The sequence below is a fragment of the Lygodium microphyllum genome, chromosome 12 (genome assembly GCF_053477565.2).
Source record: "Lygodium microphyllum isolate KBCC chromosome 12, Lygodium_microphyllum_v1.1.10, whole genome shotgun sequence".
Classification (NCBI taxonomy): Eukaryota; Viridiplantae; Streptophyta; class Polypodiopsida; order Schizaeales; family Lygodiaceae; genus Lygodium; species Lygodium microphyllum.
In genome coordinates, this window is record NC_141146.1 from 22341476 (window position 1) to 22353139 (window position 11664).

General features: G+C 43.3%; 1 protein-coding gene across 2 annotated transcripts in view; it reads right to left on the bottom strand.

Moving 5' to 3' along the window:
- LOC148027536 (putative serine acetyltransferase 2) overlaps positions 1-9670 on the bottom strand; it is a 57453-nt gene extending 47783 nt beyond the window's left edge. The window contains exons 1-6 of one of the 2 annotated variants that reach the window (XM_087689264.1): positions 8426-9670; positions 7966-8037; positions 7810-7869; positions 3079-3174; positions 2818-2842; positions 2637-2731 (exon numbers count right to left, since the gene is read on the bottom strand). In XM_087689264.1, the coding sequence (XP_087545390.1) occupies positions 2637-2731; positions 2818-2842; positions 3079-3174; positions 7810-7869; positions 7966-8037; positions 8426-9322 (1245 nt within the window). In that variant the 5' untranslated portion in view covers positions 9323-9670. Of the gene's footprint in view, positions 1-2636; positions 2732-2817; positions 2843-3078; positions 3175-7809; positions 7870-7965; positions 8164-8425 lie in introns of both variants that reach the window. The other variant, XM_087689262.1, reaches the window with a different exon arrangement.
- Between the last annotated feature and the right edge of the window lie 1994 nt (positions 9671-11664).

Here is an 11664-nt window from a genome sequence, read left to right on the forward strand (position 1 = left end):
GTGGGGACCGCAGGATGGTCCGCGGCGGTCACGGAGGCACCAGGCGCATTCTTCGGAGCTTGTTTGCTCCAATTATTGTTTGATGTCCCGTGTTATGCAGGATCGAGAGCCCACCTCCGTGAAAGAGGCTTTACAGTCCGCCCCATGGAAGAAAGCTATGGAAGCTAAGTTGGAGGCTATTGAGAGGAATGGCACTTGGTCACTTGTGCCACGCCCCCCGAAGAAGAAGGTGATTGGAGTCAAGTGGGTCTTCAAGACCAAATATCTCAGTGATGGTACTTTGGATAAGCACAAGGCTCGCCTTGTTGCTAAGGGTTTTGCCCAGCGCCCAGGGATTGACTGTCATGACACCTTTGCCCCTACAGCTCGTATGGCAACCATTAGAGCTGTTTTTGCTTTGGCTGGCCATAGGAGATGGCCTGTTTATCAGTTGGATGTGAAGTCGGCCTTCCTGAATGGTGATCTGAAGGAGGAGATCTACGTTGAGCAGCCTCCTGGCTTTGGTTCTTCAGATGGAAAAGTCTACAGGTTGAAGAAGGCCCTGTATGGTCTCAAGCAGGCCCCGCGAGCTTGGAACGAGAAGATTGACTTGTTCCTCCAGACTCAGTTGGGATATCGGCGGTCCAAGGCCGATCCGCAGCTGTATGTTCACACTTCCGAGGATGGTTGTGTGCTGTTTGTATTATATGTTGATGATTTGATTGTCACAGGTGATGATGCACAGCAGGTCCAGGAGACAAAGTCAGCTTTACATCGGACGTTCGAGATGACGGATTTGGGGCTACTCCATTTCTTTTTAGGACATGAGATTTATCAGTCTCAGAGGGGGATTTTTCTCTCCCAACAGAGATATGTACAGGAGCTCTTGGTGTCTTTTGAGATGGAAGATTGTCGGGCCCTCTCTACTCCTATGGATCCGAACTGGAAGGCCACTTCCCACTCAGCTTCTCCTTTGGCGGATGCTTCCCGCTATCGACAGTTGATAGGGTCTTTGATTTGGCTTCTCAACACCAGGGTTGATCTATGTTTTGCTGTTGGACTCTTGGCAGGGTTCATGAGTGAACCTAAGACGGTGCATTGGCAGGCTGCTCAGAGGATACTTCGGTATCTGAGGGGGACGTCTGATTTGGGGATTCATTACCCCGCAGGGACAGATGGGTCAGATCTTGTACTTGCAGGTTGAAGCGACTCGGATTGGGCCGGTGACGTGGACCACAGGTGGTCTACAACAGGTTACTGCTTTACTTTGGGTGCAGGTGTTATTTCATGGAGTAGCAAGAAGCAGCCCACGGTAGCCCTTTCATCTACTGAGGCGGAGTATCGGGCCGCGTCTTCCACCACATGCGAGGTTGTGTGGCTTCGGAGATTGTTGGAGGAGCTTGGGTGCCCCCAGACTCGTCCTACATTGCTGCGATGTGACAATGAGAGTTGCATTGCCTTGGCGAGGAATCCTGTTTTTCATGCCCGGACGAAGCACATTGAGATCCAGTACCACTTCATCCGAGAAAAGCTTTTGGATGAGACCATCACTGTGGAGTATTGCAAGACGGAGGACAATCTTGCGGATTTGTTTACGAAGGCGCTTCCTCAGGCTCTCCTTCGGCAACATTCCAGATCCCTCAGGCTTCTGCCCTGCCCAGGCTCTGAGAGGGGGTGTTAGAGATCATAGCCTGTTTGGTGGGCAGGCAGGCCTGCACAGTCGGACCAGCAGGCTGCACAGTCGGACTGTGCAGTCGGACTGCCACGTGGCAGTCCGACTGCCTGCAGCTGATTTATTCAGGCTGCGCCCTATTTTCTGGCGCCCCAGTTCGTGGCAGATTTCGGCTATAAATACCCGATGTTTCCAGCAGTCTGGTCACTCTTCTCTGTCGCAGATTACAGACCGGTGCCGTGCAGATTTCTGTCTCTGTTCACAGATTTCAGACAGCAGACAGTGCAGATTGCAGCAGACTTCGAGGTGGACAGCAGGTCGCATCGTCGAGGTGGAGACACGCAGTCCAGCGCACTGCGCCAGTGTATATCTTTGTATTCAGCATTCTTTATACAGCAGATCTTCATTGTCTACTGTCTCTTTCTCTCCCTTCTCTCTCTGCGTTCTCTCTCTCTCAGTCCTACGCTTCCGCACCCCTGCACTCTGACATATGCAACCTCTCTCTGTTGGAGTATGCAGCCTCTCTCTGTTTATTATTGCCACTCCTTAAGAAAGGAGAGAAGAGAAGACACCACTTGAATGGCTTCTCCTTGAAGCTGCCCTACTAGTCCAAGGCAGAGAAATATGTTATGATCTGTTGACATTAGCAACATGCCTCTGCACTCTACATGAGCAATCCTCTATCCCCACACAACAGCCCCAAACATAAACACAGGTGCAAACCAGCAGCCCCAGTTCAGCTGTATGACACATTATAGCTCTTCTTCTTCTTGCAAATTAGCTATGAAGACATACTTGCGCTTTCAAGAAACCCCAAAATTAATGAACTCTGAATTGCAACCAGTGTAGACTGCAAGGTTAAGGATGCAACAAAGGAGCTTGAAAGGCCAGAAAGGTAAATGCATCAAGAGCAAGTTAGAATGATACATGTGCATGGAAACCCAGCTCACTGACTAATTCTACAAAGTGTTCCTTCAGTACATACTTGAAGCATGGACACTCTATCACCAACAACAGCTGTCTCACCAATCACGACACCTGTGCCATGATCAAGCAAAATTGCCTTCCCAATTCTTGCCGCTGCAATTTCAAATGTTAGGAAGTAAGTAAACTTGTTGAAATGGAAATATGAAGTAATTTCTGCAATGCTGTAGATTAAGTTGCACCTGGATGAATATCCACAGCAAAGACCTGTTGGCATCAAATAGTTTGTTAAAAGACTTGCAACCTTGAACAACGATCCTTTGTTCTCAAAAATTAATTTCAATCAATAGGTTTGTCACCTCTAAAAGCTCCTTAAATTTTCTTCCTTTTCATATAAGAACAAGATCTGCCTTCTTAGTATAGATGTTAAGCTGCTAAGTAAAGTGAGGCAATGTAATATCGTCCTTCTGACATAACCGACAAACAGAAAAACATTACTATACCTCACTGATGCGACTCTGTAAGGCCAATGCCAGGACCACCTGTCCACGATTCCACAATACGTGTGCCACACGGTATGATTGCAGTGCATGATATCCCTGCAAAAATAATACCATCAAGAGAAAAACTTTCAGATTCCCTTTCATATTTCTTGAATCCAAAATCATACACCAGTAATCATGTCCTTCAGTTGAAAACACTTCCCCTGCTGGAATGTTATTTCAAAGAACATCTTTCTAAACAATCTCACTGAATTACTAAGTCCTGGAGGAAGAGGAGAATTAAAAAAACCACCAGAGGGAGTATGGTTTGGATAGAAATAGACCTCCGTATAATGGAATTCTTTATGAACTATAATCAAAACTTTGCACGCAATCTAATCAGGGCACCCAAACCTCAAAGAAGAAAACGGTAGAAATGGCTGACACTAACTAACTCAATTATTCAGGATATGGACAAGCCCATCAAACAAGCCAAGGAGATGAGCAGATCAAGGAGCCAGATTTCTTTAAAAATATACTTAGTGAATTGACAACAGTATGTGACTGCTGACATTGCAATCCATTATGTTATTGTGTACTTTCAATTAAGGAAAAGCTAAAGAAAAGCTAGTAATGAACGATTAATTGCAAAATGACTGCTTTTGATTGTGGCTACAATGACTTATGAAATTACCCTTGAAACCATTCTTGTGATAGTCAAAGATGGAGAAAAGGTCAAGAAAATAGCCATTGGATATCCTGAACCAACACATCTTTAGCATCTTGAGGGATGTGGAATTAAGACCATCTTATAGGATGAGTTACTCCACCTTGAGATGTAAGAGACTGCTTGAGTACCTTCATGACAAAGGACAAAGTCAATAGTGCTCACATGCTATAAGATGACTCTTTAGGTGTAGGGAAACCTAGTCGGGCTATGAGCAATAAATACCCTTGTATCCATTAGGCCCAATTTTCAGGTCAAACAAGCCATGATAGATTTTAATTTATTTCTTAATCACATCCCAACTAGATAAAAATAGGGGAAGAATGGCACCTTATTAATTACATGTTGTTCTCTAACTCCACACTAGCAAATAAGCTACCAATGCTATAATTAAGGACCATTACCACCACATTACAATTTGTATCCACATGACTCACTGCTTAAATAATCCCCTAGAGGATATTTGTCACAGGGACATAAATTTGATGCTTTGCTTAGCATTTGATTAAGTTATTAATCAAATGTGCAAATATGAGGTGCACGCAATGTGAAAGTTAACTAATTCACAATGTCGGGACAAGGCCCCAAGAAGTCACTGGGTGTCAAAGGTAAAAGTTGTAAGAGTCTATTTGTCAGGTATTAGGAGGTATTTCGTGACAATTATTGGCCTAGGACAATTTAACAGCCATTAATGTCACTGTGGTGACATTAGGAACTAGGCATTAATGGATTCATTGATGTCATTTCAAGGACTAATAAAAGCTTGGGACAGCTTGGGTGAGGAATTGGCCTAGCCAAATAACATTTATACTGCTATAGCAGTAATAGTAACATTAAATATCATTTGTCAATATTAAATGATAATGTAGCAACCGACATTAAATGTGAGATCGACATTAAATTTAATGATCACATTAAAAGTAAATGTCACTATCAAAGCAAAAATATTGATGCTTAAACACACTAAAGGAGTTCAACTACCAATGATGGTCTACCATAGCCCTGGAGTGGTAGCTCCCTAGACTCCAATCACCAGAACCACCAAAACTCTTCTACACAAGCATTACCTCAACACAAAACCCAAGCACAAGGACCAAACAAGAAACATACATTGTCTTACCCACCCACCACAACACATGCACCACCCCCCCTCCCTCACGCCCCTCCCACTAGCACTATCAAGTGTGAACTATCATGGTTCCATAAGCGAAAGTGGTTTTGTGCACATCATCAGATCTCACGCCAGATTGTAGATTGACACTCTGATACTAATGTAATGCTCCCATCAAATTCAACTTGCACATGAGACAACACACAAGCCATATCCACGAATATAAGGGACTAGACATTAGACGCACCTCCCAGCCATAGAGCCAAATGGGCTCACCCTTGAGTTTGGGAGCTAGCAACACTCCATGTCACAACCACATCCCAAAGATTAGCATCCCATGCCACCAGCCCACACCATCCTAATGTACGAATGTGTCGGCCTACATGCCAAAAGTCCAAGAGTGGTGATCACACAAGGATGTGCACAATAGAACCTTGAGTCCTATAAATAGGACTCTGCTTCCCTAACCCCAAAGTGCCCTTAGTACATTCGCACTAAGTCACTCCATGACCACTATGACTAATACTACTAGTATCCACCCAAATGTCCAAGGATATAACAAAAGGAGTGAGACAAGACAACTTATATAAGCTCATAGCTCTTACAACCACCATTAGAGAAGACACTGATAAGTTGTGGCATGAGTGATTTCGCCACATCAGCTTTGTTATGCTCAAAGAAATGCAAAAGACTAGGATGGCTACACACTTTGTCAAAAGATGACGTACCAGCAAGACAGTAGGGTTGGCGGGGAGGAATACAGAGTGAACTCGGCAAACATGGAGAAGAGAAGAGAAGAAACTCTGATGAATGGAATGATGAAGTTCTGAATCATGGAGTGAATGTGATACAAGGGAACAAGGATGCCGTAGCACAAGAAAGATGATGAAGACAGCCACGAACCACGAACCGCAATGTCCTCCTAAAGGGGTGTGAGGGTAGTGGAGAGGCTGGAGAGAAGAGGTGACGGACTGAATGAATCAGCCGTGAGGAATGAATGAGAGAGTGGCCTATAAATAGGCACAGTCAGTCTAGGATGGTGCCCTTTTTTGGGGCTGCAAACCCTAAACACAAACCCTAAACGCAAAACGCAGAAACGCAAACTGCAAGTGAAGGGTGAGGGGTTTCTCAACACCCCCTCTCAGGCCCAAAAAGGGGAACAAGAGAAGAGTGAGATGGAGATGCAATGCTTATGCAGCAGGTGTCACTTGGACAGTGTCCCTCGTGGGAAAATTGTTCACTTGCCCAAGCGCCCTAGTACAAAGATGATGAAAACATGCAATGCATAGGAGGAATGTCGGACTTTGTGTGGTGCTTCAACTAGCTGTTGCCCTCCATCTCTAGTTGTTGCCACTTACTTCCTACAATTTCCCTTCATCATTTGATGGACTGCTTTTTTTCCCAACCTATTGACCCCATCCATTTGCTATTGTTGGGGCTGTGCATCTGCTGCTTTGTGCCGTTGCACCTGCATTTGTTACCATCTCCTCCAACAACTGCCACTACCTCTGCCTTGGTGCCACCACCTCCTCAAACCCTTATCACCATCAACACTAGCCTACTTATCATTTTTATGTTTTCAGCACTTTTCCATATTATTCTCTACTCCAACTCTAGTGGTTGTTGCACTTAGGATCCGTCTTTGGTCAACGACACACATTGACATCTCAATCAGCCCACTCCCATGAGTCACTGGTCACTAACTATTGAACTGCTCTCCCTTGAGCTGTACATTCACTCATGTACATTCAGCATAAACCCTACCATATCTCCACATCATTCAATTGTTGTGATTTAGTCATGTTCGTACATTCTATGTTTTCTCAGTGCAAATCCTAGCATATCTCCACAACATCTTCTTCTCTCCTTTCACATGTGTTGCCACCCATCTCTAGCATTCATCGAATTCTAATTCTTTTGCATTTTTGCGTTTTGCAATCTTGTTTCAGTTGTTCTGATTTAGTCACGTTCCTACATTCTACATTTTCTCAGTGCAAACCTAGCATATCTCCACAACATTCAATTGTTGTGATTCAGTCATGTTCGTACATTCTATGTTTTCTTAGTGCAAACCTTAGCATATCTCCACAACATCTTGTTCTCTCCTTTCACATGTGTTGCCACCCATCTCCACACCTAAGCTTCAAGACATTGTAGTCATCTTGAGCCACTACAATGTCACCAACTCTTGGCTCTCCTTAGCTATAGACCTATAAATATAGAGTCTTGGGTCATTGTATCTTATTCATTAGTACTTTATTGATGCTTCAAGTTTTTGAGTTCATTCATTGCTAGTGTTTGTCGTACACAATCTACTGTCTCAACTGCAAACCCTATTGTTTCTTTACAAAAGCCTCACCAGTGAGAAAATGCCAAATCCACAACCAAAAATGAAGATAGTTCTAGTCATCTATTTATGCTATAAAGCTCACCAATGAAAGAAATGAAAGAGGGTCTAATGCTCTTGGGACTCCAAGCATTGCCAAGTAGCGCTCAGTCATACATGGACATGTAGGATCAAATCTTCCAAGGCACTAACTTGAATAGATACAAACTAGTTCACATACAAGTCATAAAAACAAAAAGTACCAACAACTAGTTGTCCTCTTATTCACCAGAACTCTAAGTGGCAACCCTTCTACCATAAGCCTCCCTAAGAGCACCTTACCTGAAAAGCTCCCTCCCTGCCCCCCCCCCCCCCTCTCTCTCTCTCTCTCTCTCTCTCTCTCTCTCTCTCTCTCTCTCGTGTGTGTGTGTGTGTGTGTGTGTGTGTGTGTGTGTGTGTGTGTGTGTGTGAAGACTCAAACTTTATGAGGTAGTAGCCTGTTTCTTTCCATTTTTTTAACATTTACCAAAAGTATGAGAGAAAGCCTTCGCATACAAATATCACAATCAAAGGAGGATAGATGCATACCTTCAAGTAGAGTAAAGCACTACTATAAGATCTACAGGATGGATCACGATCCTTCACTGCCTGTCATGTTATAAAGCAAAAATTGTAAAGATAATACCTTGAACAAAGACAATGCAGGCATACGTAGATATGAGATTCACAAGAACAATGAAGTACCTGAACATCCAAGCGCACTGCTTGCCTTATGTTTGTATCGTTCATAAATACATCATCAAACACGTCCATGAGCTGTGTTGCCAGCAATGTGGCATTTTTCAATCGGTTTGCAAGCACAAAACCTAGCGATCGCTCAAAGCAAGAATGCGCTAAGATACTAGCATATAAAAAGCTACTTAGCAGTGGCTCTTTTTCAGCCTGTTCAATTACACAGAGACCATATCAGTTCTCCATGCTTCCAGGAACAGAGCTGCACTTTTCAAAAACTAAGTGTACTGTAAGATCGTGAAACTAACTAAACATGCACACCATACAGGTACCACCACCAATGCTCCTCGTGGACAAGCAACACATGATACACAATGCAACATACCATGGTAAGGGCATGATACACGAGGCAATTATGCAGTAACTCCCACAGACTTAGTGTCACAAATCAATTCTTATATCAAGCACAGACCTCCAAGCGCGCTTCAGCCCGAATAGCTGCCCAAATTGGGTCATTTGAAATAAGGTCCCTCAAATTCTGTCCACCTTCAACTGGATTTTGTGCAGAGGAGCCTGGTGGAGCAACCATGGGAGATGAAACAGATGGGATTGCAAAAGAATTCACATGTGACTCCAACTCCTTTGCAGAGGCAGCTGCTGCTGCCGCAGCCCTTGCAGCAGCTGCTCCATGAACCCCATGGCCACCTTTTGCAATGGAGTCTGGGCAAGCATCAGTGTCACCAATGGCATGTTCCTCATCTTTGCTACGCATATATGCAGGGAAGACCGTCCTCCATAAGCTATCGGTGTCTGCAACCGATGAGGCCACCTGCTCATCATCATTTGCCCTTGCAAGCCGGTCATCTTCCTGATGACCTTCATAGCTGTTTAAGCTTTTGTCTCGATCCTGCTGAGTGGAGTGCTGCAGGCCCTCCAGGCTGGTGTAGCTCTTATCAACGAAGCTCTGTTTTATCTGCTGGCCGACAGGCGGCCCACCAGAGGGCTTGTCACTGCCACGAAGAACGGCACCATGGCTCCAACTGTCTTGTGGATGGTCCGTGATGTCGGAATTATGGCCAGGATCAGAAGTTGTATGGTCTGGGGGAAGTGAATTCTCCGGCTCTGGCCTGAAGGAGAAGGCGGAGCCATTGTCGCCGTTGAGTTTCTGAGCCACAGCAATGGAGGAGGAATGCGAGTGTCGTCTGAGGCTGCCGAGACCGATGCCGATGGAGGCCAAGCGCGGCGGAGCCTTGTGGATGGTGGTGCTGAGGGAGGAGGGGGGATGATGGCAGGTGTTGCTGCTGTGGTGCGCGGCGGCGTCCTCGATGAAGCAACCGGCGAGGCTACGACCCGGCAGGGGGTGCGCCATTTTTATGTTCTTTTACCTCAATCTTCTTCTTCTTGTGCATGCATGGATGATGGGCCTCGGCAGACTGCGTTCGCTGTTGTCTTGGGAGTGAGACAGCCGAGGATTCGTCTGTCCAGCGAAAAGGCAACAACGAAAAGGAGATTCTTCGTTACAAATGACAGTGACTCCACACAACTCGATTAAGAAACTTTGTGACGCATCTACCAGCACGAGTGCCCTCCATCAATAGCCATCTCTACAACAACTAGGAATCCATACCAAATGATCAAGTCTCACCTCCCAAGTTCCCCTAGGGCTAGTCCACCAATAGCCATCTCTGCAATAGTAGGATTCCATACAAAATGATAATGCCTCACCTTCCACATTCCTCGAGGGCTACTCCATAACAATAAAAAAGAGATTCTTCATTGTTATGAGTTTCAAGAGATAGTGACTCCACACAAATCAAGAAGGACCTTGTCCTCGATCTACTAGCACATGTAGTATCCATTGCCGATTCTCTTATGATAGAGTCTGAGCTCGCCATGATACTCGAGGGCTAATCCATAACAATAAAAAAGAGATTCTTCATTCTTATTAGTTTCAATAGATAGTGGCTCCACACAACCTATTAAGAACTTGTCACACATCCACTAGCATGAGCAATGTCCATGAATTGCAATGGTAACCAATAGTTTGACCTTCCATGATGCTCGAGGGCTAATCATGGTACTTGAGGACTAATCTTTAAGTTTTAGTTCTGAATGTATGGAATATTTATTTACATCTAGAAAAAGGTGACAACGAGGAAAAGAGATTTTTCATTAGACTCAACTCAATGACTTGAAGTTAGTCAAATGGAACTTGAATTACTTATGCCTCTTCGAAATTGAATTTCTTGAACCCATGGAACTCAACCAACACTCAAATGATTTGAGCTATAAACCCATTGGCTTCACTTTGACTTCATATTCAGTATCTATTCACATCAACCAAAAAAATTTTAAAAAGCAAAATCAATCTGAATTTCTTATCCTTTTATGAGACCCAGGTCCATAATCTATCTATACTACTCCACTATTTTGGTTGTAGGTTCGTGAAGCTCCAAACCTCCAAAGGGCTTCCCAAACCTACTCCCCTTCTCAAACCTCCTCTTTTTAATTAAAACCTCATCTCTCTCACATGTAATCTCCCCCTCTCTCTTCCCTCTCCTCTTTTTAATTAAACCCTCTCTCTCTCTCTCTCTCTCTCTCTCTCTCTCTCTCTCAAATAAAACTTTTCACAAACATCTCTTTCTCTCTCTTTTTAAATCAAATCTCTCTCTCTCTCTCTCTCTCTCTCTCTCTCTCTCTCTCTCTCTCTCTCTCTCTCTCTCTCTCTCTCTCTCTCTCTCTCTCTCTAATTAAAATTTTTAATTTAAACTTCTCTCTTTTTTTTTTCTCTCTTCTTTTGAATAAATATTTTTAAAAAGCCTTTTCAATTTCCCTTTCCCTTTTAATTAAACATTTTTAAAAGCTCTTTTTTACTTTAAAGTTTGTCTAACCTTTTTTTTTCACATACTTTGAGAGAGAGGGAGAGAAGGGGAAAGAGAGAGAGAGAGAGAGAGAGAGAGAAGAGAAGAGAAAAAAAATTAATGAGAGAATGAAGAGAGAGAGAGAGAAAGAGGAGAAAAGGAAAAAAGGAAAAAAGAGGAGAGGGAAAGAGGAGGAAAAGAGAGGAGAGAGAGAGGGGGGAAAGAGGAAAGAGGAAATAGAAAAGTAAATTTTAATTAAATCTTTTTTTACTGCTTTTTATTTTTGTGTGTGTGTGAGGAAATAGGAGGGGCGGAAAAGAGGAAAGAGAAAAATAGAGAGCAAGAGAAAAAACTTGAGAGAGAGGAAAAGAAAAATGAGGAGAGAGAAAGAGAAATAGGGGGAGAGAACAAAAAACTAAGAGAGAGATACAAAGAAAGAACAAAAGAAAAAAGAAGAGGGGAGAGAGAGAGTAAGAGAGAGGAAAAGAAGAATGAGAACTTTTCTAATTCCCTCCATTTTCTTCTCTTTTTCCCTCTCATTTAACTAAATATTTTTAAAATATTTTTTAAAAAATCATTGCCTTTTTAATTACACATTTTTAAAAGCTTTATTTAATATAAAATTTTTGGGCATTGTTTTTCACTTACTTTGAGAGAGAGAGAGAGAGAGAGAGAGGAAGAAAAAGAAGAGATAAGATATGAATAGAGAGAGAATTATAGGGAGATGAAATATAAAATTTAAAAGAGAGAGAGAGAGAGAGAGAGAGAGAGAGAGAGAAAGAAGAAAAGGAGAGAAAGAGAGAGAAGGAAAGGAGGGAGAGATAGAAAGAGAGAAGAAAAAAAAAGAGGA